Source organism: Halyomorpha halys, unplaced genomic scaffold, assembly GCF_000696795.3.
Source record: "Halyomorpha halys isolate HHAL.00 unplaced genomic scaffold, Hhal_1.1 Scaffold185.1, whole genome shotgun sequence".
Taxonomy (NCBI): domain Eukaryota; kingdom Metazoa; phylum Arthropoda; class Insecta; order Hemiptera; family Pentatomidae; genus Halyomorpha; species Halyomorpha halys.
In genome coordinates, this window is record NW_027106126.1 from 1,753,874 (window position 1) to 1,781,719 (window position 27,846).

The 27,846-nt window shown below is 29.5% G+C and overlaps 1 protein-coding gene across 3 annotated transcripts in view; it reads left to right on the forward strand.

Moving 5' to 3' along the window:
* The window catches only part of LOC106679232 (Histone gene-specific Epigenetic Repressor in late S phase), a 531,726-nt gene that overhangs the window by 499,400 nt on the left and 4,480 nt on the right, over positions 1–27,846 (forward strand). For all 3 annotated transcript variants that reach the window (XM_067053684.1, XM_014418249.3, XM_067053685.1), the window contains one exon: positions 25,150–25,350. In XM_067053684.1, the coding sequence (XP_066909785.1) occupies positions 25,150–25,350 (201 nt within the window). The remainder of the gene's footprint in view (positions 1–25,149; positions 25,351–27,846) is intronic.

A 27,846-nucleotide genomic window follows, 5' to 3' on the forward strand; every position in this document is an offset into this window, starting at 1 on the left:
TTCTCCTTCTTTTCTCTTCAATTGTGATCATTTTTTTTTTCAAATGTACGTTATCTAGAAAAAAAATTTACTGAAATATCATACTTTAGGGGATTTGAGTCCCGAAGTTCAAGGCTTCCAATTAGTCCATTTTATTCTTTAAATTATTTATTTTGGCAGAGCTAGATCGTGCCTCAATATAATTTTTATCAAATCTAAAAGCGTGATTATAACGATGAACAATAAACAAATAAATAATAAATATTTCAATAAAAATATATAAATAAATATTTAAAATATCATCATCAAAATATCATATAAATATTCAAGCAAATTGCTCCAAAATGCAATGTGCTTGAAAATAGCCGACTAGTCGAAAAGTTCTAATCAACCTATTTTATATAAATAAACAAGAGGCAGATTTGTTTATAATAAAGAATTAATTTTTGATATTGGAAAAAAAAAGAAATTGGTTTTATTACACAAAATCACTTTTGTGTAAATAAGTTTTTTTTTATAATTAATAAATATATAATTCCAAGGCTAATAACATTATTAAAAAGAATTCAACACACGATTAATAAGTATTACCTTACAAGGCTATGTAGAATTGATATAATTGTAAGAAAAACAGCAAATAATTTAAGTAGCAGCTTTATAAGTTACTAAAAATTTGTATATTTTAATTAATTTCATTGGCAAGCTTTTCAAGCTCTGACTGTTTTTATTTACAGTATTAGTTTTTTTTTTCTTATTTCTGCCTATGTGTGTGTAATAGTTGATATTTTTTTGTTTCATCTATTAATAGATATCTAACCATTGAACTAGGTGAATTTGAGTTATCAATTATGCTGAAATAAAAATTTGTATACCTATATTTAATACCTGATTAAAAATGAATTGATACAAATATTTTATTTTACTATAATAGATAGTATATAATTTTAAATAATAGAATTGAAAACATGTTTTCTGAAGCATATTTTTGTAAAGTATTGTTTTTTATTAATATTTATTGCTTTTAATTAACAAAGCGAATCGATTCTGTGGCGTATTATACATTTTTTATACTTTTTATATTTTATGTTTATAAATACATTTTAAAATTTTATGATTTCGCAACATTGACTCGTGTGATTAACTATTTAAAAAATATAATTATGTAGTAGATCTCACAGAATGAGACTATTTTTATAAATTGCGTTTAACAAAATGCCTGTTATATACTTCTAATTAAATAATAACTTTTTAAATAAAATTACGGTAATTTTAACTGCTCCATTATCATAAATTGTAAAAAAAAAAAATTGTTTCGTAGCCACAACCAAATGCCATTATTTGATTATCTTTATATTCGATGTGAATATTCATGGTATGAGTACAGAATAACGTTTATTAAAATTTATGTTTCTAGAGTCAATATTTTTTTTGCTTTATTCAGTGGCACGAAATGATAAAAGGAAAACAAATTTAGATTTAATGAATACAATTAATAATGATAGGAAAACAAATTTAGATTTAAAACTTTTTCGAACTGCCCTACTGTTACAGAACTGTTAGTGTAATAATATATGTATACATATTATTGGCAAACTACTATCTAATTTGCTTAGGTAATTGATATTTGAACAACTTTTATGAACAGAGGTGGAGCTGATAAAAGGAAGTTCAGAATTAATGTCTTGCCAAGTGCCTAAATTACTACCTCACTTCTCGGGACCTGTAAGGTTTGATGACTGTCCTCATAATGCTCGTAAGTCTCCTTCATCAATTGTCTCATAACTGGTGTTGAGAAGATTTATTATTACATATGCTGTCAGTGAAAGAGAAATAAGTCGACCGTTTATAAAGTTTCATTCAGACACCTGTATAAAGGTTCATGACTGCAGGTGTACAGAGTACCTGGGGCTTACCCTCTCGTATCTTCCTTCGGGGTAGGCAGCGTGGCAAGTGGTTGATTTTTTAACAGAATTTTGTAAATGCGGAAATTTTTTATCACCTTGCCAGCCCGAACGCTCGGGAGGATATTGAATTGCACTCTCCAGGGTAGCAATAACTCTTAAAGAATATTTTACAAGCCATTATTTAAAAAAAAACTTGATCCATCCTCGCTAATTCTTAAAAAAAATTTTAATTCTTAAAAAATTGACAAATGTAGGGAAAAGTGAATGAAATTATGAAAATAGAAAGAAATTTAATTTTAGCAATGATCGTATATTACCTCCTTAATATTTTCATATTTTTTCCAATTGCGAAATGGTTTCAAATCTCAATTGATTTAGATCCTAACTGTTTAATTTTATTTTTACAGTTTTTACTTAATTGTCATTGTTGCCATCCTAGTAACGCGGTAGGATTTAGGTCTGTATAAGATTCAACTCCAAAACAATAGGAAGTTTTTTTTTAACCTTCCTAAACATAATATTGCGATAACCCCTTGGTCTAAGGAAGTTACTACTTCTCTTCGCTACTGAGTTTAAATTCGTTACAATTTTGTTCATTGGTTCTTTGTTTGCTTGTTTAAAAATAATGGTCAAAGGAAATACAAGATAGTTTTAATTTATCGATTTTAACACAAGACCTTTTAAAACTATCTATCTATAACTAAATCTATTGTCTATTATCTAGGGTCGTAAAGGATGGACCGATAGCGAAAGATTACTAAGATTTTTTTTTCAGTGTCCTGTTCGACGAAAGATAACAAACTTATAGAAAAACTTTTAAATGTAATAAGTTATTATTTGGTATTAATAAAGTAGAGGTTTTTTTTTTTTTTTTTTTTTTGGATTGGTATAGATTTGGCTTGCGATTTGAAGTTATTCAGTTATCTCAAATATACAAAAAACGTGATCGTAAAAAAGAAATCAAATAAATTTAAAAATTTACTTTTGTTATTTATTGAGATTTATTGTCGTTTTAGAGGCCTGCCCCTTGAAAAAATTATTTACGTATGCCAAAAAATCTAATTCCACACCATACTTTTTGGCAAATCAGTAGGTAAATTAATTAATTTTAGATCAGTCCCAAACGAATCCTCTACCTCATTTACGTGAACTTATAGCTTTTTAAATAGAAGTTTTTCCAGAAGTGAGTTATCTTTAGACTAAAAAAACTATTCACATGTATAGTACAAAATACAAATAAAATAAAACTGTTCTCTATGCCTTCCTCCGTAAGGGACCTTATGATAGATGTAGTTAAGCGAAACCGTATTTCTTAAAGAAAACTATATAGACTTAACGATGGTTGGAACTTAATTATTCTAAATTGTTTTCGATTGCTTACTATTAGGTAAAAAAAAAAAATTTTTGTGTCCTTTTGTGGAGAATCGAACCTCGGTATCTATGTACTTTTTAGTTCATATTGATGTTTTTTGTTATTTTTGTGAAACTTTTTTGTTACTCTTCATGAATTGGTTTGTTCCTCCCTTCAACTACTTAAAGAGAACCGTCATAATACTTTGGAATCTTTTTGAAATAATTTATTTAGTTACGTATAGCCACTATAATATTTTTAATTTTTTTTTTCTGTAAATTTTATAATGGCTTTAATTCCCTCATAATAAACTAAAATTAATAACCCAAATACTTATAATCATTAAAAAAACAAAAAAACACGATTTACCTGGACAGAAATAAATTTTAAAATGATTCTAGTTCCTCCTGTAGCTTTGTGACATAAACTGAACTAAACGAATTAGTACATAACAATTTAATTTGTCCAATTTTTATATTACTTAAAAAAAATTTTTGAAAAAATTCATAGAAAAATATTTATTGTAATATATATTTCATCCTTTGACTTCATGAGGCAGCGATTGACAAATTTACTCAGGTTTTTGTGATAAATGTTAAAAATAAATAAATGTTTTCATATTTTTTACCAACCTCTTTAAAATAAGGAAGCTATTCACTGAACAATCTCATTGGCTTTTTTTTTTTTTTCCTCCTTAGTAATTATATGCTAGTTTAATGTTTCAGTAATTGACAAAATGTCTTTTGTTTCATTAAGGAATTTTAATTCGTTATGTTTTTTGTTTCTTTTTCTATTTTCTTAATTTAAAATATTTTAATTAATGCACAAAATTGTTTACCTAACGATTTTTTATAGATGGTATGTTTATTTTGTTATATTTTAAACTGTATTATTTTATTATCATTGTAAATTTGAAACTTACACTAGCTTTTTCTTTTCATTTTTTCGTTGTTTTTTTTAAAATCTGTTTTTCTTACTTATATTTTGTTTGTTGTTTTACTTACGAGGTCAACCCCCTCTAGGCTATAACTGATGTAAATAAATGTTGCTCGTCAGGTCTCCTATCACCTCTCTAAATAGTTTCCTACATTTGCAGGACTCTATTTAAAATGAAGTAATTAATCGATTTATACGATTATGCCTAATGAGTAAAATTCTCAAAAGGATTCATTGTCTAATTTTTTTAAACATTTTACAATTATTCACTAATTATGTCATTAATAATTTATTTATCCTACACATTTTTCATCATTACGGTATAAATACAAGTATAAATAAAATTAATTATAATCGTAAATATAAATTTCATTATCTTAAATTTTCTACCAGGCTTTCCTTGCAACTTCAAGATAAATTTTCTTTTACATTTTTAATTATTGCGTTTATCATATTCTTTTAAATTGTAATTGTAATTGTTTAGTACACATTTTTCCTTTTGGCCCTACTGACTATTTGCATTTTAGCATACTAAGCAGTGCTCCAAACCCTTAGCAGGTAGTAAGTAACTGGAGTTACTTTCGCCCAATGGCATTGTAGAATATTGTGTCCACTTCGAAGCATGGTGGTGTGTGTAGTCTCGAAATTTTCTGCAGTCTCCGTTCGTATGTGGTAGAGTGAAGCTCGTTCCCCGTTGTCTTATACACACAGCTGCTACCGACCGCTTCATTACGTGACAGGTCTGAAGTTCTTTATGAATCCGTATTTTAGTAATTGTTATTTTTATTTAATAGATAAGTTTTATTCCGTGTTAAAATTGTTTGAGTAATATATGTTTTAATTAGTAATTTCATAATATTTTGGTTACTCATTATGTTTGGTAATATTAACATTCATTAATTAATTCTTACTTCATCATACCTTTTCAAATTGAAAAGCATTATTCATTTCTTCTACATTATTTTGACTGTTTCTTTTGATGTGGTTGTTCTTAAATAATGTGGCTGACGTCATGACCGACGCCTACAATTTTCAAAATGGCGGCTGTCATCACATTGACCAATTTTTAAGGCTTTAACGTTGCTTCTTTGTCTACGAACCAAAAACTGGTTGTTTCGTATACATTATTACTTAAGTCTTATATTTACTTATATTGTACGTGCGCAAGGTTGTATCCAGGATCAAAACTAGGGGGAGGCTAGTTACAGTCAATCAGGTTGTGATATATTCAGAAATTAAAAAACTACTAATGAATTGTTTTCAGAATTATGGTCGTAGCTTATAGTACAAGAGCCGGGAAGAAAAAAAGGCAGTTATCTCACCCCAATTTTTTATTACTTCAATAAAAACTATTTATAATTACTAGTCAAAATTGATGAGTCTGCTAAGTATAGGTAGGGGGATTAAAAATGGCGGCTGTTTTAAAACCTTTAAAAAAAACTTAATTTTTTTATTTGGAGCTCTATATCTTAAAAACTACCAACAACACTAGAAAATCGAAGAGAAAATTATTTAAAGAAGAGTAAATTTGCTGAAATAGTAGCCCTAAAAGAGCTTTGTCCAATAGTTCTCGAGATATAGCTTTTTAAAAAGCAAAATTTCGTAAAAATCTACTAAAAGATTAGTAGTTAGTTAATTTATATTGAAAAATCTATCAGGAACTATGTGACGTACTGATGTCTTTGACGTCAGATGAAGCACTCAAATTAAAGCTAGTTTAATGGATTATAAAAAAGTTTATGACCTTTACCTTCGTAGGAATAGTAGTTTTCATGATATTTGCTAAAATAAATTGATTTATAGTTGTTCGGACAATAAATTTGATTTATGAAAAACTTTATTTCAGAAACCATTGGACGTACTGACGTTTCTTAATGTCTGTCAGCGCTCAAATTAAAGCTAGTTAAATTTACTACAAAATAGTTAATTATGTTTATCTTTGTAGGAGTAGTAGTTTTTATGATATTTGACAAAATAAATTCACAAAATGTTAATTTCTAGTTATTAAAAAAAAAATGTTTGATTTTTGACAAAACTTATCTCTAGATCCATAAGACGCACATATGTCTGCCAGCACTCACAATAAAGAAAATTACCCTTACTATAAAGTAGTTCATGATACTTCGTATGGTAGGTATATCTTCGTAGAGGTAGTAGTTTTTATGATATTCGCATATGAATATAAATTTGGCAAATGAAAATTTGTCTGAACAGATATAAATCAATTCATTTTAGCAAATGTCATGAAAACTACTACTCCTACAAAGAAAAATTTCATATACTGATATATAGCCCATTAAATTAGCCTTAATTTGACTGCTAATATACATCTGTACATCAAATAGTTTTTGAGATATAGATTTTTCAAAATAAATTCACTAACTTCTGATCTTTCTGTACGTTCTGTACAACATTTTAGGAAACATTGCTTTTTAAAAACCTATATCTCGAAAACTATTTAACTTAAATAATTCTATTAGGGCTCATATTTTAGCAAATTTACTCTTCTTTAAATGACGTTCTCTTAGGTTTTCTTGTGTTGTTCCTACTTTTTAAGATATAGAGCTCCTATAGAAAAATTAGTTTTTTTTTTTCTCGTTTTGAAACAGCTGCCATTTTTTATTCTTCCTACCTTTACTTGGCAGACTCATGAATTTTGACTATTAATTATACATAGTTTTCATTAAAGTATTCACAAATAGGGGTGAGATAACTGCCTTTTTTCTTCTCTTGGGCTCTTGTACAATTACCTTTGTGCAAGCTACCCATTAGAACCGGTGTGGGTTTTAACAATTTTATTAATATTTTCGAGAATTCGTTTGATTAGCACTTCACTGTTTTCTTTATTCATGTAAAGATAGTTACAACTCTAATTTGACATTTAACTTACTAAATTAATTTTTCGAATCTCACCTGAGAATATTAAAATATCTTGGTTGGGCGCTTATCTTCTTAATTAAGTATACTTAAATTTGATCATGTGAAATTTATTTTCAGTGTTTTATGCACCTGTTTTTTTTTTATTTACAATTGTTTTTAATTTATTTTGTTTGGATGATATTTAGTAATTTACTGGTATTTTTCTTATTCATTTAAGGCTTTAATTGCAGTTGTGGGATCAAAAGAACTGTTTTCTCTTGTTGACATAATTTATGAATTTGTTAACTATCATCTGAAGCTATGTTTAACGAATCAAAGAAATTTCTTGTGGTAAAACCCCCTTTTTTTAATTTGATTAAATTTTATTTACATATACTATGTTATCCGAACATATATTTACATAATTTAGTATTTATATTATATTTTAAAATCGAATGTTTTATTGATCTTCTGATTTTTAATTTAGGGTATCGTATTGGTGAATTTGTCCTTGGTTCGTCTAATTGATTCATTGTCGCTGCTCCTGTTAAGAAAATGCTGAAAACGTGTCGATATTTAATGCTATAATGGACCAGAGATTTTTCATTTTATTAAATTATTTTATGTTGAAAGAAGTGAAATAAAAGAATTAATAGGAAAATATCAAATATATGTGAGTGCACCAGGAATGTGCCATGGCAAAATATTGATGGGAACAATTTGTACTCATGTTTTGCCTAATAGGATTGGTTCTGAATGATTTCTCGTTATTTTTATGACAAATATCATCCATTAATACAACTCCAACACCACAGGACTCTGAATTCATTATCGAAAATTGATTTGGTAGTTTTAACGGTTTTTGTCTTTCACGTTCTATAACTTCTTTTACTTTTTAAGGTTATCTATTTTTTAATATCTTATTATTTTATATTGATCGAATAATTTTCTATATTTCACTTTTTTTGAAGTATAGTGCCTAATCATCGTATCGTGTAATGTTTACATAAACACATTAGTCTCACAGGATGAATATACTAGGGAGAACATTTATTACAGTTATGCTAAGTAAAAATCATACATATCACAATACATTGACAGGCTTGAACGAAAATCACTAATGATTTTATTACATTGTATATTATATTTCTTTATCTTATTCATGAATTCGCCATGAATGTCAGATCATAAGGGCTGAAAATGAAGTAGACTCCATGAAGGCTTGCTTACGTTGGTCCTCTAAGATTAAGATGGGTTGAGCTTCCCAAAAGGTGCTACGTGGGTCGCCGAAATGTCATTGAAAAACTATGTTTTAAATAAATTAAGTGAAATTGTTTCTTAAGCTGTAGTTCGTGAAAAGTCGTCCTATTCAGACACAGACAACTCTTTCGTTTGACAGATTTGGGTAAGGTAAGCCATGAAATATTTGTGGCCTGAATGTTGAAAAACACGTATGTTTATCCTAAACCGTTTTTTAATAACTCTAAGTTCTTATTTTGAACAAAAGGTGTTGAGTTATTGTAGTTTAAATTTTAAAAATTGTATAGGTTCTTTGTAAACCTATCAGTTTTTCAAATATTGAGGTTCAAGTGCAAAATTCCACTAAATCATAGGTTTTTCAACTGATGCATTGAATCTATTCATAAAATATGATGATATTTTTAACGACTGTCCTACAGTATACTTCAATCATGTTGCCCTTACCCCTGTAGAACAGATCCGCTACCTTGGACTACATCTGGACAAACGACTAACCTGGAATCCTCATACAAGACTGAAAAGACAGGAATCTGCACGTCGATTTAGACTATTACACCACTTACTAGACACACAGTCCAAACTTCCAGTTCATTACATACGGAGTTGAGCTTTGGGGCTCCACCAAACCTTCGAATTCCTCTCGTATCCAATCCTTACAATCCAAAATCCTTAATGCTCCCTACTTTGTCGCAAATAAAATCATCCACAAAGACCACAATGTTCCATTTGTAACCGATCTAGCCCAAACCTGATATTAATCATTCCATTATAAAGTCCCTAACCACTCAATCCCATTAGTTTCTAATCTTGCTTTCTCTTTTATTCCGGGCAATCCTCCGAGGCGTCTGAAAAGAAGATGGGCTCAAGACCTTATATTGTAAAAATGTTTTTAGAGTGCTACCAATGAGAAGTTTCTCTACATGCTTGTACAATACCATTATGGTATTTATACAAATTTACTTGATGTATTTTATGTACAGTTGTAAATATCAATAAATAAATTTAAAAAAATATATTTTATGAACACTCTAACAACATATTTCATCTAAATTTGAAGTTTGTAACTTTTTTATCTTTTAATTTTAAATGTTTTTAGTAAACACGAACCAAGTAAATCTCCCTTCTCCCTCCCCAAGTTTATATATATATAATGAAATGTATTTGTTTTAATGTAAGGAATATTTTTTACTAAATAGTTCCGGGACAACCTGTCTGATACACATTCATGTTTATGCAAGTATCAGTATTTAACTTTATACAAGAAAAAATAAATTTTAGAATTTAAGAAAGATTAAGACCATTAGATGAGGTTGTTCACGACAACTGCTTTAAGAATCTGTAAAACGAGAGGAATGGTTATGGGATTTCTCAGATTGTGTATGAGATTGATTCGTCTGATGTGGATCTTATGTCTGCCTATGATTCATAAATCACACATTTATATATGTCAGATTTATTGATTCAGGTGTCAGAAAATTAGCAATTCAAGAAGGATTTATTCTTCTTCTTGATTCTTTGCATTGAAGATATAGTTTCTTGCGTTTGCCAAGTTCATAGTTTCCTGAAGCTCTCTGTTATAGATAAGAATAGTTGTCCTGTTCTTCAGTCTATATACACGGTTTTAAGCTCGGCATTTTTATAATTACATGAAATTCCAGATATGTGTTGTAGAAAAAAAAAACACAAAATAAATGCTTCTTTGTTTATTTGCCAGTTTCATTAGAGGGAGTAAATATCACAAAAAAATCGTTTATAACTTATAAATTATACATGAGATTTATTTTTGTCTTAATCAGTAATTTGACGGCATGTGGTCAAGAATAATGATGATATAATATTCTACAAGTACGGATAAATTATCTCGTTTATATCGAGTTGTTTTTGAAGGTTGACTCAGGGTTGGCAATTAGATGGAATATCAAAAGATTGAGGTTGCCATTATTTCTGCTATGTGTCTGTATTATTACTTCCGATTTTACAGATAAGTAAAAATTATATATGTGGATTTTATTTTTTCGTACCTCTTACTGTATATTATCACAGGCCTGAATAAAAACCATCTGTTTGATGATAAGTTCGTTTTATACTAGATGAAGAGTTTTTCCTCATTTTCCTCAACTTAAATAGATTAAAATAATAATAGATTTTTATGAATAATAGAATAATTTGTCTTATTCTAAAATGTTTCTTTCATTCATGAAAATTCTACATATAGTCTCGAATTTCCCTGAAGAAATACTCGTTATTCGGCAGAAAACTATTCCCCGAAATCTGTTCGGGCCCCTGGGGACAGAGATGCGTAAAAATTAGCTATATTTACTACTAATAACTAAAATTGCCATGGCAACGACCCTTATTCATGAATGAACCATTGATAAATAAATATCGTATCCATGACAATTTTATCGATTAGTTTCAATTATAACTAATTTTTTCCCATCTCTTCCTGGGAAGAGGACGCTTCAACGGATCCATTGTACAAGTTAAATTATTTTAAACAGATGAGTTAAAAAAACTAGCTTTACCTTACGAATTTTATGTATTTTCTTTCTTAGGTAGTACCGAGAATTATAATATAGTAGTAAAGGATTAAACGCCATATATATTTGTAATTTATTACTTTTTTTTTTTTTATTCAACTTATACTCATATTTCGAACTATCTTGGATGAGCATTATTTAATAATACTGAATTTTTTACGCTCTTATCATTTATACAGTAAAAATAATTAAATTAGATTAAAAAAATTTTTTTTTAATTTTTTAAAAATTTCAAAAAATTTTAAAAATTAGTTCTACATAAATATATAGAAAATCATTAAAAAATTCATATGATGATTGTTTTTAAATTTCCTGGAAAGTTCTTATTCTTTTCCGAATTTACCCTACCATCATTATGAAGATTCCAATAATTTTTTTTTTTACTTGCCGCTGCATGATTCAGATAACAGAAGTACGAAATAGTTATTAAATAGGGGAACAATAATTTTGGCACCCTTCAGTAAAAGCCTGTTGCACCCCGGAACCGGTTTAAGTCGCTAAGAAAGGGGAGGGGAAACTGAGTAGTGGGTTTGAGTTAAAAGTTGTGGTGTCATTATCAACATGGTTCGCTGTAGGATACGTGAGTACAGTGTCTTATGTTTGGCGTATCGTATATTTTTTCTTCTATTTTGATTTAAGATATCATTTAGCTGGAATCTAATTAAACTATCTTATAAATTAAATAATTCCTCTATAAAAGGTTTATAGTTTTCGCCTCTACTTTGGGGTATTTGGCGGTGATATATTTTAAAATTCACTTCTATTTTTACAATGATGGTTTATTACAATCGATTTATAGATTATTCAAATAATCACGATTTTTTTTTATACACTGTTTTTATTTCGAAATATTTGTTATATTTTTCATATGACGCTTTAATTATATTGTTTATATATATCCTTCGAAATGTGTAATTATATTTCTTATTAAAGAAAATGCTTTATATATTTTAGATTATTGGCATAAAAATGGGTGAAGTTAGTTAGAGTGGTAATTTTATTGAAAACGTGGGTATTTGGGAAGTTAATTGTCTCCTAATCATCCGGCGTCAATATCGGCCAAACACAATAATTTATTTTCTTATTACTGATAACTTACTCTCAAGCACAAAATAATGCTGTCAGTCATTGAATATTAGGTTTACTCTGTCAGTGAGAATGAAACAGGTAGGGAGGGATTGCAGAATCAGACCAAAAGTTCGATACCGGTATCCGGTATTTTTTAGACCTTAATACCGGGATACCGGTTTTAATACCGGTAGTAGGCAGTTTAGAAAAAAAACACAAAATAAATGCTTCTTTGTTTATTTGCCAGTTTCATTAGAGGGAGTAAATATCACAAAAAAATCGTTTATAACTTATAAATTATACATGAGATTTATTTTTGTCTTAATCAGTAATTTGACGGCATGTGGTCAAGAATAATGATGATATAATATTCTACAAGTACGGATAAATTATCTCGTTTATATCGAGTTGTTTTTGAAGGTTGACTCAGGGTTGGCAATTAGATGGAATGTCAAAAGATTGAGGTTGCCATTATTTCTGCTATGTGTCTCTATTCTTACTTCCGATTTTACAGATAAGTAAAAATTATATATGTGGATTTTATTTTTTCGTACCTCTTACTGTATATTATCACAGGCCTGAAGAAAAACCATCTGTTTGATGATAAGTTCGTTTTATACTAGATGAAGAGTTTTTTATATGTGCTGCTACTTATAGCTTATTCACCGTTGATTATTAATTTGTATCAACAATTACTAATATAATAATTGTATGCCGTTATTATTATATTTTTGCTAACAAGTGTAAAATATGGTAGAATCAAACATGTTTATTGAATTTCAAAATTTCTTTGGAAAAATATTCCGTTTGTCCGTGATTATCTCGGGAAATGTTTTCGTCCAAGTTTTATATTAACATTGTACTAGATGAGGAGCTGTCATGGATGGCACTTACGACTAATTTGAACCTTAAAGGTTTTACGAGCGTTTTTACCCACATGCACTAAGATTTTTTCAGGCCCTGATGAAATAGTATTTTAGTATTACGATATACTGCTATATCAGTAGTCTTTTGTAGCATTGACATTAAATTTCCTAATGATATGTCAATAAATGTGTAAATTTCCTTTTGAAATGAATGTTCAGTCCTTCCTGTTTACTCGTGAATGCTACGACTATTATATTAAATATAATAATATATATTTTTTAATTTGTTCCGAATCCATCTTTGCTTCCTTTTATAAGCACCTTTTGTTATATACCTCACTTATTTTTTAGACGTAAATTGCTATTTTTAATGATATTAATTAGAACAAATCTGTTAATTAATATATTACAAAAGGTCTAAAATTTTTATAGTCGTCCACTTTTAACATTACTATAAGTCACAAAAGGACTAAAAAATTTACAATGGTTCATATCTAACATAACAATTTTCCTGGCCACTCTTGTCCAACAAAAAATTGCCTTTTTTTTTTTTTCTTCATTTATGGAGAAAATTGAGGTTTCTAACATTTTTGTGAATCATTTACCTGAGAAAATATTGGCACGTTTATTATATTGCATAGTATTTTGCGTTACATTTGCAGTTATTGTTTAGTTAATAAGTTTTATAAATGGTGATATTATTCTCCTACTTTGTCCCTCTAAGTAAGGCTATTATTCTTTCATGAATCACACATTTCCATTTGCCAGATTTATTTGTTCAGGTGTCGAATAATTAGCAATTCAAGAGGAGTTTATCCTTCTTGATTCTTACCATTGATCAGATTGTTTCTTGAGTTTTAGAGGATTGTCAAGTCCTGAAGCTCTCTGTTAGAAATAAAAATAAATGTCTTGAGAATTCACGTAACCGAGAGTTATTATCCTTGTGTTCAGAACTGCTTTTTCTCTATTTAATATTACCACTGAATTTTTATAGTCGTCCACTTTTAACATTACTATAAGCCACAAAAGGACTAAAAAATTTACAGTGGTTCATATCTAACATAAAAATTTTCCTGGCCACTCTTGTCCAACAAAAAATTGCCTTTTTTTTATTCATTTATGTAGAAAATTGAGGTTGCTAACATTTTTGTGAATCATTTACCTAAGGAAATATTGGCACGTTTATTATATTGCATAGTACTGTCGTTAGTATTTGCAGTTATGGTTTAGTTAATAAGTTTTATAAATGGTGATATTATTCTCCTATTTTGTCCCTCTAAGTAAGGCTATTATTCTTTCATGATTCACACATTTGCATTTGCCAGATTTATTTGTTCAGGTGTCAAATAATTAGCAATTCAAGAGGAGTTTATCCTTCTTGATTCTTAGCATTGATAAGATTGTTTCTTGAGTTTTAGAGGATTGCCAAGTCCTGAAGCTCTCTGTTAGAAATAAGAATAAAGATGTCTTGTCCTTCAGTGTATATACATCAAAGCGAAAGGTTGAACCTGGTTTCGCTTTGAACAGCCCTAAAGTGGGACGAAACGTCGTACATTAAAATAGTTATAAACTATTTGTACTTTTGTTGACCGCAACCCTGACCATCTTCTTATAATTATATCTTTGATGTGGTGACGGGTCTTTGGCTTTTGATTTAACTGCTAATTAATAAAACTGCTTGCGTCTTCTACATGTATTTATATCAAAAAATGTCATTCAAATTTAATATCGTTTCCTGAATTTAAAAAAAAAAAGTTCGTTCGTTGGGCTTAATAAAATGTTAATGGGGGTTCGCCATTTATCTACTTCTACCAAAAAAGGTTGGAAACCACTGTCGTAGAGGAATAGATTAAATTAGCTCGAATGAATTTGTTTCCTTGAATAGAGCCCGAAGTGATTAATTTTATTTTTCGTAATTTATGTTTGTTTTTTGCTCATCTGTAAGATTAAAGGAAGGAAGAAAAAAATGTGTTGGCGTTTATGAAAGAAGGTCCATTTTCTTTTGTGAGTTATATAGTGGCCATCTCGCGATGAGACATGCTCTTGCATGTTATTATGTTATTTAATTCAATGGAGCCGAGTGATGAGTTGGAATGCACCATGCCCTTGTGTTGTTTCCTCTTGGCATTCGCTGTGCAATCCTGTTATTTATTTCGTATCTGTCGAATTAAAAAAGACAAAAAAAAAACAATTCTCAAGGTTTTGATAACGAAGAGAACTTAATATTATATTTGTCAATATCATGCTGAAATAGTGACTTAGGGTTCTCATGAATCTGCGAGCTCTGCTAATACATAAAAAAATTGAACATGCATTTTTATAATTTTTATTTCATGAATTATTTAATGTTTCAATTGTGCACCTGTATGTTTCTATATTATTTTTTGCAGTTTTCGATTAAAAAAAAAGTATAGCTTGATGTAATTTTTTTTTAAACAACGGATATAACATTTCAAGTTTTTTTTTTTAAATATTTATTTATTGCTATTTACAACTGTACATTATAATACATTTAGTAAATCTGATCTAAGTTAAATTGGAGTGTTACAGGCGTGTAGAGAAACTACCCATTGGTAGCACTCTAATGACATTTTACGTTAGCTGGTCTCGTGGCCATCTTCTTTTCAGGCGCCTCGGAGGATTGTCAGGAATGGAAGAAGATGCAAGATTAGAAACTAGAGAGTTGGGGGTTTGAGTGGTTAGAGAGTTAATCATGGAAGGAGTGATATCTAGTTCGGGCTAGATCAGTTACATAGGGAACATTAAGGTCTTTATGTATGATTTTATTTGTGACAAAGTAAGGAGCATTGAGGATTTTACGAAGGATTTTGGATTGTAATTTCAAGTTTATGTGTCCAAAACAAAACTACTTATCAATTGAAGAAAGCCGGTACTACAAAAAGTTGTCTGAATATGTAATACCATAGGAAGGGGGAAATATGTTTTGTCGATTTACTTCTTACTACTCTGGAAAAATTATGCACGTAATTGGAATTATCTTATTTATATAAACGTACACGTTTATCACCCTATCCACTTCCATCATCTTCGAGTTCCGGCCTCTTTGAGCTCTGTATCCACTCGGTCTTTCCTTCTCATAATTATGTCACTACTATTATAATTTTCTTGTTTCAGTCAACTAGAATGAACATATAATCCGAATTCAAATAAGATAATAACACCTTTTTTAAATTTTCTCGATTTCGTTTAATATTTTTTTGTACACCGATTGATAGAGTCTAATATATATTTTTAAATAATCGCCATCTGTTTCAAAGCATTAATTAGAGATGATCCATTGTTATATTTACAGTTTGTATTTGTTCACTTATGTCCATATATTTATTCGATATTATTTTTTAAACCTACAACAGATATTATTATTTTAAACTGTTAATAGAAGACGTTTGGATTTTGTTATGCTTGTAGAGGTCACTATGTCAGAATATTACAGTTTAGAACCAAGAGACTTATTCCGGTTTTGGATACCTTACATTGCTGATTCATTGGGTGCATTCTTGCTTCTTAACCCAGGGTTAAGTGGTAGGTACTTTTTGGACCTTAGTACTTAAATACCATAATTAGGAATAGTAACCGCTTACTTGCATCACTGCTGCACCTTTCAGCGAAAGTGTTTGAGACATAAGAGTTAGTAATTAGTGCAATGTACATTGCAATATACTTCATTAAATCCCGTCTTGCAATAAATGCGTCACCAACGGTCTTCGATATATTTTTACCTATTAATTTATTCATAAGTGGCTAGCGAAACAATATTTGTTTTTTTTTTAATTTTAGTTTATCTTATACTGTGTGACAAAATCCATTAAATTATATTGCACCCATATCGGATTATGATGATTTTCACAAAGAACAAAAATGGTTGTGAGGACATGGAACAAAAACTCAAATTCATTTTCTCTTGTTATAAATTGTATTTCTTTATTTTCGTTTGACTTTTGATCGTGTTTTATTTCGGAAGTGAGAATGTTCTTGCTTCTCAAATACAAGAGAATTTTTTTCGGGTTCAACGCTTTTATCTGTTGGTAGCAACAGTTGGTTGTTCTATGAGTTGCTAATCTTTTCTTGTCTATGTGAGATAGTTGGTAATATTGTTTCTATCTTTTTTTAGTAACGGTTAAACTCAATATTGTATGCAAAAAGGATTCTGCATGGAATCCCGAATTTCATGGTAATACATGCTCCAAACAACAACTCAAAACTACATTTAATCAAAGAGACCAAAACTAAGTTTTTTATTTTATTTATTTCTAGGAGTTCTATACTGCCTAACCATGGTTGGGGGTCAAAGTTTTTCATTTTGTGGGACCGCCACTCAATGAAAATAGTCAAGGCCTTAGGCCGGATTCGAACCGGTACCACCGATAGACATCAACATGGTAACATTGTGTCTTAACCACTGTGCTACGGGCAACCCAAAGACTAAGTTAATGAAGATAGTCTTAAAAACGTATGAGACAGTCAAGTGCAGAAGAATGCTGTAAGAACGTGTTTGATGTGTTCAGAGGAATGTACCAACCATTCTCATAAACTTTCTGTGACAGAATTAGGAACTACAATTCATAATTCTGACTGATATTGCAATTAATAGTATTAGTTCAATTACTTGGTGTCTTCCTTTCAGAATAGTTTTCTGTTGTTACTTTATGCTTTCTTCAGTTACCTGAAATAGAATTAATTATATTCATTTGGTTAAAAGTTATAGTTCATATTGTAAGAATTGGAGAAGGCATTAGTAATTTCACTTATAACCCGTATATGTTCAATCGTAATATTGTTTTTTTTTTTAAACAAAGAGATTGTCTGGAAAGTCTTGCAGCAAAACGAACCATTTCACTAAAATATTCCACACATTTTTGGAAGGGTTGCGAATTGGTCTAATTAGAAGTATGGTACTTTGTAATGGTACTTTATTTATGTTAAACGATCTCAGTTCAAATACAGGCTTGACTCAATAAATTTTCTTGATGAGGTGTAGATAGTTGACCGTAGATTAATGATTGGAGAAGTTTGTCGGGGGTTGCGGTCAGTAAAGAACAACATAAATTAACAAAACCATATTTATTTATTTATTTTATGCCGACGTTTCGACCTGAAACTCATAATTATGAGTATAAAATAAATAAATATGGTTTTGTTTATTCATGTTGTTCTTTGCTGACCGCACCCCCCGTCAAACTCCTCCAATCAAAATTTTCTTATAGTGCGCTTAGACAGATGATTTTAGAATTCATAAAAAAATGAGTTACTGATCTTTATTATTGGATAATTCACGTTGTTAGATTAGGGTGCTGATTTCTATATTACAAACTGTCAAGTTAATGGGTGACCATTGATGGATTGTCTCGGAATTGGTTAATTATTATTGTCATTCATAACTTAAATGTCATCTCAGTTGATGCTGTGGTAAAAAAAGATTCCTCATCAAAATATATAGATATGTAGAGAAGATACAATCATGACTTAGATGCATCACATAATTTAATACGTTCTGCCCTAATGGGAAATATAGATACTTAAATCAATTATTTAAGTAATGTGTGGTTCGGAGAAAAATTTTGGCTTTGATTAATCAATATATAAAATAAATACACATCCCCCTCCTCCCCCACTCAAAAAAAGATAAATATTTCCTTTGAGCTATAGTTCTTGGCGCAAGATTTCATTATTATTCAATTGGTGTTTCATCAACATTTGAAAATACCCGCATAATTCCTTTGACATGGTGACTTTAAATTGTGTCATCTCTGCTCCCTATTTATTACCCACAGAAATAATCTTTCTGTTGGAGCATTCGTCACTGGAATGTACACTCACAAATCATTTTAATCTCGGTGATTGCCTCAGCTTCTGTGCGCGCTAAAAAAACATAAAAAATATCTATTTGGTACGTCATAGAAACGTAAGCAATTCCCATCACGTAAAAGTGTTTATTATACTGATATTTCATACCGGTCCTCGATTTGCGTTTGAATTCAATTAAATCCTTGATCAATTAAGTATATCTTGCGTATACTCAATTAACTAAACAAAAATTAAAATCGAGAAAGCCCTTTTTTATTATGGACTTGAAAGAATTTTTTAAAAAATAGTACGTGCAGTGAACCTTCCGAGGACTGTACTTAAGTATAATAAAGGTAAAAAACAATACTGCCCTCCGAACAAAAAAAGACTTTGGGTCACCATGCTTACAACTTACTGTATCAGTCGTAAACGAACCATGGTGAAGCACCTATTGTTGTTTATTAAAAAAAAAGTTTAAAAAATTATTTTTTAAAATATTTATATAAAAATTGATTTTCCGCTGCTTTCAATCTATCACCTGAAATATATATTGTGACGAGTAAAACTTGATTAAGTATTTGTTTTTGTTTTTTATGTGAGTTTCATAAAATATTCTGTTTCCATCACGTGGAATGATTATCATTATAGATGAATGGCTGTAATCTTAAACACGTTATGAATTACATTTCTTAGTACAAACTAAAAAGGAATTGCGAATCACCATCCACAGCTATGTAAATTTTTACTTCTAGGCTTCATGTTTATAGAAATGGAAAATATTGATTTTTCTAATATTTTTTTATTTACAATTCCCTATAATATACCTAATTCTTTCACTTGAATCACCGATCAACAGTTACATAGATATTAAATACTTCAATATGTTCGATTTAACGACATTTACTGTATTCTTTGTGTAGTCTAGGTAAAAACTGATTATTTTTCTGAAAGTAAGTTACGCATAATATTTCTTTTTTTACTCAAAATAACTCGTAAATGAATTTTTTGGTAACATAACAACAGTCAATAATTTTTATTCCCCCTGATTAGGGTTGGCAGAGTCATCAATTTAGACTTTTAACTGTATATAGTTTTCATTAAAGTAATCAAAAAGTTTTTCCTCCTCAAAAATAATTTTCGTTCCCCTTTTTTGGTTTGCATTAACAACCCAAGACATTTCATGGGCTGTAATGATAAATATAAAGAAATTTAATACAGTGTCCTTAAACTGTTTCAAAAATTTATCGATTGATGAACTACAGAAAGATTTTATTCCTCTTTTTTTTTTTTTACATTGTGGATTTCTTTGCGCTGTAAAGTTCAGTTAAGATTTAAGATTTTCAAAATCTAAACAAATAAAGGTATGCTCTTTACGTAAGGTTCTTATCCTGAATGAATATTTCCACTACTATACATAAGACTATCCGAGACCATTCTTACCCTATTGAGTAAGATTATCCTACAATTCCTGTTGACACTTTTGGAATTAGAGAGTCTTAGTTAAATAGAAAGTATTAGAAGTTATTACTTTAACATTGAATGTTTCTATTCCAGGGGATTTAGAATATAACGAAGTCAATATCGAGAGTTAGTTTGAGGCCTGATAGCAAGTGTCCGAATCGGTTCAAGATGGCATGGAGGCGGTATTTATCTAATTTATGGCTTTGTCTCTTTAACAAGAAAGGTTAATATTACATAAATTAATGTCGGAAATTTATTAAGAATTGTTATAGCTTTAAATTGTAACTATTTTTAAAAAAAGTTGGAAAAATTAACTTTTTTTCTTGGCCATGTTAGTTTTCTTTTTTTCTTTATTTAAATTCTCTCCGAAGAAGAACTTGTTTTTTTAAGCATTGAAGTAAAAAAACTTAACAAAATCAGCGCTCATCGTTTTTATCTTTGGATATTTAATTTGTTTGTGGAAAGACTCAATTCCACGTACCTTCAATAACTAAAGTTGGAATAAATAAACATTCAATAATGTAAATATTGTAAGTAAAGTATATTAAGAAAAATATTAATATTAATGATTATAATTATTATTATCTATAATTATTAGATTGTAAATGGTTATTATCTTATGTTTCCGAAAACCGTTACTGTTTGTTTTTCACTCCTTACATATTTTGTTTTATAAAACTTAATTAGTCTATTTTTTTTAATACCTTAAATTACTTGAATGTTATTTTCATACAAAAGATCGAATGAAGATTTAATATGTAAAAGCTTTATGCATTTTTCTGTTGTCATTATATATTTCTAATCAATTTTATCAAGTTCCTTTTCTTTTAGTAAGTAGATATACGCATAAAAAATACAGCACATCTTACATCAACACACTAAAAAAATCTACACCTCTCTAAGATATATGAGCATTACTTTGTTTTACTTTTTTTTTATTGACATTTTTTTAATGGACATCGTCAGTTTTAAAACTTACCAGAACTATCGAAGTTAAAAAGACTACATCGGTCACATGAAGTTTTGTCTTATCTCCCATAGATTATAAATTATATGAAGATATATCTTTAGCTCTAGGGGGACATTCTCAGACTTTTTTTACGGTGGTTCTTAACGGACACTATCTACTTCTTTAAATTTTACTTCGAATGAGTACTTAACATTGTAAAGTCGTACCAGAATTATATCCGAAATGACCTCATTATAGTACAGAGCTTTACCAGCCTTGCCAAAATTTGACGTCTATACACATGTACATTAAAAGTGGTTGTCCTAAATTTAAAATAAAAGTTGTTTATCATCAAATTTTAAATCTACGCCCCAACTCGCACGCCGTCACGCCCATGTTCTTCTAGGTAAGAATAACTTAGATAAATGTTATAGACCATAAAAGTCTTCATTCACAGAGTGTCAACATTTTTCAATTTTATTTAAAAATGGTCAAGTGCACCTCTCCAAATAAACAATTTCTTTACCTCAGTTGATAGGTTTATGAAGGTATTTAGGCATGTGTTTTATCCTTACTGATTCGCATTCCTAAATGATTTTTTGATATCTCACTACTATATAATTATACTATATTCTATATAACTACTCTATCGAATATACCATTAACTCTATTTAATAAGCCACCCGTATTATTGAATCGTCGTGGATTGCTTGTCTATTCAAGAATCAAATTTTCCTTTAGATCTTTTTCATTTCGAATATCTTATTTCTTTATTTATCTCTCTAGGTTGGTCTGCAAATATGGAATTAAATTCGGATTGATTAGAGTGTTTTTTCAGAACTTTAGGGTAGTTGTATAGCAGCCAAGCCCTAGTAAATAAATATCGAGTTGATCAGTATTACTATCTTAAAAGTTATTCTTAGACCGATTATGGATCTATTTGTCTCTAATTCCGTATAAGATTAAAAAAACCCAAATCCTCTTCGGGGTAAAACTGCACTAAACCACACTGTTCCTCCTCCATGTCCATTTATATTTTTTTAACTTTTGGTATATCAGGTATTTGTGTATCTTAGAACTTTTATATTAAGAAACTTTACTTAGTAAACGAATTGTTCCAGTACTGAACCTGTTTCTGTATCTATTTTTTCGACCCATTTTTGAATTTTTGGCGGCTTTTAAGAAAAAAACATCTTTCAATTAACCAATCTATATTTAATCGTAAATTATACAGTATTTTGTAAAAAAAAAAAAAAAAAATCGGAAAAGAACTCAAAAATTACAAAAAATAAAAATGCGCCGTGAAAATTTTTAAATTATTGGAATAAAAAATAATAATTTTCAGGCTATTATAGAACAAATAGTAAAATTTCAGGAAATAATTATTAAGTATTAAATCAGAATCTACTCCACCGTTCGCTTCGCCTTCCTGACAACTGACAAATTATGTCTGTTGATTTCAACTAAAAAATTGTTAATTTCAAAACAGGTGCTACTATTCAAGAAAATGGTTTGATAAAAAAAAATATTGAGTACTGTTTGATACCGACACATCTGTTTTATGAAAGAAAATAGCGATGTATCACTCTCTATGGGGAAACTACATTGTCTTAAGAATACCTAAGCAAAAAATCTAAAAATCATTTTTTTTACTAGTTTTGCTACAAAGTAAAGCACCGGTATTTTCTTAGAGCTAGAACGCGACCGACAGTCAAATACTTATGTATATCCTATAGTTCTGCAAAATTATACATAAAACTTGGGAGCAATCATGGAATGGATGGTGGGTAGCAAGCCAGGTTTTTTTAATTTCTGAATGGTTTAAGAAGGAGTCTTTCAGATCTTATAGTAATAATGCATGCCTATCGAACCCAAAGGTTCGATACCGATACTACCAATCGCTCTCTACATACATCCTTCCATTGATGCCCCTCAAAACCCAATTTTACTAAATCAGTTTAACAAGGGGGATGTACTTAAATAGGAATTGAGAATACAGGGACTGGAAGCGCTACCGGAGGAACTCAGGATCAGTGAGATTCCAAACTTATGGAATATGATGTTGTTGAAGGACTCAATAGAGGAGTGGAATGGACGGTTGGTAGCAAGCCAGAAGGTCTGTACTTCGAGAAAATTCTTTCCCCCGTTCCTTCAAAATTAAAGGCTAAGGGGATCCTCCCTGACTCCTGTTCCTCACAGAACCTAATATGACTCGGAGGGCTCCGGGGAAAGCTGCAGAGCTTTAGTTAGAACATCGACCCCAGGTACCTCACGTGCGGAATTCCTGAAACTGCAGTACACGTAGTAGTGGATTGCTCTGCTGTGGAACGACATGGAGCCAAGCTGTCGAGAATTTTCGACCTCGCCGATTCAGACTTCCCCCGTTAGATCGAAGAAGAGATCCCTTCTTCAGGGGAGAGTTCCTTTCTGGTTGGAAGTGGGTGGTGAACGGCTTCTCGACCTCGGACTTCTCGGATGGGAATGGCTTGACTACCCTAAATTGGCGAGCCACTGGAAGAAGAGGAAGCTGACCCAAACTGAGACCAGGGGGGCTGCACCTCTGTAAAATTAGAAATTATCCCCCTCCCCTCCCACCAAAAAAAAAATTAAATGGAACTCCCCTAACACTATTGAATTATATTATAATAAGAATATAAAAAATAAATTGTTTATTTTTGGGATCAGTGGCGTACGCAAGCCCATCGTACTATATCACTGCTTCCGCACCCGTATGGCAGAATTCAGGAGGAAGGGAAATAAAAAAAAAAGATTCCTAAATACATTTGACACCTATTTGCGTTTGGGGGGGCGTCATTGGATAAATATGTGTTGCCAGGGACAGGTAGTATCGACATCGAAACTTCAGATTCGTTAAGCTTTCATTTATTTATTTATATTCCAAATACCTTTGGTACTCATTGTAGGTATTGATAAGCTTTTTCAGTTATCCAATGTAATACATTCATTTTTAACTAAACTTCATTATTTGGTCCTAACTGTTCTACAGAAAGATGACCTACAGCCCAAAGATAAGTTACCGATAAGATTAAGCCTGCAAACCCTTAGGAAATATTTAAGCCCTTGAATAAATTAGTTTTTTCTGATCAAGTTTGTTACCTAACTTGATTTTAAATACAGAATCATGTTAAAAGTATCACCAATATGTATTATACAATTATAGAATCACCTCAATATATTCTTTTAGTAAAATTTAAACTTTAATTATGTTCGAATGAGGAGAAGATGGTTGGGGGTGCGGTCAATGAAAAACACAAATAAGTACGATTAACTTATTTTAATTTAACTTAATAAAATAAAATAAAATAAGTTAATCGTACTTATTTGTGTTTTTCATTGACCGCACCCCCAACCATCTTCTCCTCATTCATCATCCACGTCAACTATCTCTCATAATTATAATTTTTAATTATGTTCTTTTTCAAATGTCCTATTTTTTCATTAAATTGAATTATCATTTCCACTGTTTTAAATATATTTGTTAGGGGAATTAATTTATACCTCATACTCTGAGTTTTATTTATAAATTAATGTTTCTTCATTGATCTCTGCCTTGGAACATTCTGTTATTATAATTGTATCCATTTATGTTCTTAGTCTGTATCCACTTAAACAACAAATAGCTTTATGTTTCATTTTGTTATGAATCAAGGTTTTACACTTCAAATCTTCGGTTTTGAAGATTGAATCACAAGAAAATTGGTGGGAATATTGTAAAAAATGTTTGATATTCATTGATACAGGTTTTTCTTTACAATTTAATGCTGAGAAACTCACATTATAAATAAAATAAGATTTTTCAACTTTGGATTTAGTTTACCCCGTTTCATTGTGTATATTTAGCTCCATCCAGGTTGTGAATATAGAATATTACATTCTTCTTCCCATCAACTTACAAATTTCTATTTACCTGCTTTAAGCATGTTATATTAATTTGTATTGGGTCAAAGCTAAACCTTTGCACTGAAATTTGATTATTCAACATTATTATTTTATATAAATACAATGTATGCTCATTTATAATATTTAGATTATTGAAAATGGAATTGATTATTATCTCAGCATTCTTAGGTTTGATTATTCTTCATCCAAATTTTGATTATTTTGACTTGTGATTTTTATTGTAACATAATGTTTTTTTCTTTTATTTCAGAGCAAGCATTCCAAACATGTCCTTGTCCTATGCAATCATCGTGTCCAAAAAACGTCCATACTGGACCTCTTACTGGTGCCAGTAAGAGGTCTGAGGATAAACAAAGTGATCTGGCACCATTACTCCCTGTTGCTCTGGCTCTACCTCCAGAGCCCACGGGGGCCTCACCTGGACCCCCAAGCCCTGCTCGAGGATCAGCAGGTAAGAGTATTCATATTTTTTTATTATTTTATTACTTATTACAGTTAATAAATTATAAAAAAAAAAAAAATAAAAAAAATAATCATTAAAAGTTATTCAATGTAATCCAAAAGATTTCTTGTTCAGAATTCAGTTGCTGAGTTAAAAAGGGACTAGCGTTAATGTATTGAATGTGTTAATTGCACTTAATCTAATCAGAATTATTATCCTAGAATATATTTTATAAATTAAATTAATAAAGGACTCAACATAACATATAAACTTTCTAACATCAGATCCAAAATCATATAAATTATGTGGGGTAACAGATTTAGTGCTGTTGTCATATTGTGCAATCTGAAACATATTTTGTGAAATAGATTTAGTAGTTTATTTCAATTAAACTCCCATTGTCTTAAATCATCACCAAAACTGATCCAGAAACAGAATTATTACACTAAAACAAGGTAATATATTCCCCAATGCACTGTATGACATACTGAAAAGAAATTACAACAAGAGGTAATAATCCAGATAGCTCAGTGCCATTCTGCCATTCAAGTGAGAGCAAAGAGAACAAAGCCTTTCCTTTGTCCCACATTTAGCTTCAGTGGAAAAAAATTAAGTAAAATTTCCTTGAAGATACAGGATCAATATCTCAAAAAAATCTGTATAAATTATTTTGTCTTTTTATATTCTATATTATTTTTGTTGTAGAAACAAAACCACCTTGAGATATTGACAAAAACAAAAAATTTTCCTTAAAAAAAAAAAAATTAAATGATAGAAAATTTCGTTGTAATTTTAATATTAGTTAAAAAAATAATAAGATAATAGGAAAAGGAACAGAGTAAATTCAAATTAAAAGATTATAAATAACAAATAAATCAATGAATAATAAAATCTAAAATAATAAATTTAGTTGTACACTTGTACAAACAGAGTATATCTGCTCGATTTAAAATAAACAGAATAAATTAAAAGAATAGAATGACAATATTAATATTACTACAGGTGTGCATTTTAAATGTTATTATTCATTACTTTATTTGTTATTTATATATTTATTCTATTCAGTTTAACTTCTTTTAATTTACTTAGTTCATTTTTGGATCATTTTATTATTTCCTTTGTTATCAAATAGCCTTACAATATTCATAAATGTTTATTGAGTCCTGAAGATGACCTGCGTTGTGGGCCAAACATTTCAAATAAGTAGTTACTTCTTTGAAAATACCTGATTACACCTTTTAGCCGCCACTTGAAGCATCTTCCTTTAAAAAAATTTTTATTTTACTTCAATTTTTGCTGAGTAAAAATAAATTAAATGATTTTCTGCTTGAATACAAAAAGCAATTAATGCAGTGTTTTTTTTAACAACTTGGTCAAATTACTTTTTAATATAACTTCATTTTGACATTACTTAGGATAGAGTACTTGTACACAGTGTTGCTGTGCTTATTTTTATCATATTATATTATGATTACATTGTGAGTAATTGCGAATAGTTTAAAAAAATAAAAAAATAGTGCCAATATTTACAAATAATATATACATCGGTTCATTATTATATTTATCCTGCTAAGAAAATGAAAAGGTAGTTGAATAAAAAGGGTTTGAATAAGGTAACTATTGGTGCATGACGTATGTTAGAGAGAATGGAGTTCCTGTTTCATTTATATTCATGTATCTATCTTTTAATTTATATTCATGTTTTACCTTCTTAAGTGTACTTATATTAATTACTTTATTATTAATTTTCTATTATTTTTTACACTTTTCTGTATCCCCGCTCATTTGGTATATTTTGTTTCTTAATCACTTACACATACTATCCCATTATTTTATACTTTACTTTTCCTTTGTTTTTCTATTTTTTTTTTTATTTTTTTTTTAATTAATATTTCTTTTCCCCCTATTATGTATATTACCATTTATTGTTCACCTAATTTAAATACTTTTTTACTATGTTTACTTTACAAATTATTTTCGTTACTGTGGCGTAACTGCCATCCCCACTCCTCCCAATACAAACTGTCACTTTGTCTTTGACTGCCGTCAAAACAGGTATACATTCTGTCTCATCATTAGATTTGTATACTTTTTTTCTTTTTTCATCTCTTTATTTGTACTTTCTTTAATATTTCTTCTCTTATCTATCTGTTACTATTACCCTTTTCATTTACTATTTACAACCTTTAATTTTTTAATATAAGTGAAAAATGTGGAATGTTAATGATATGCAACCTCATTGAAATGTTTCAAGATGTAGGAGGCTAGATTGATAAATTAACAAATTTTCATTGAATACTAAATATAAACTTACACAAAAAAAGAAAGAAATTCTTTTCTTTGGACCAGTATGTTAATGTATTTCACCATCTTCAAGTTATTAGAATACATTATCTCAATTTGAAGAATATTCACTCATCACTGTATGAAAAAATTTTGATGAAAATTCTTCTCCTTTTAGCTCTAAGCAACTCAAGATTTTATGTTATATATATTCAATTTTTG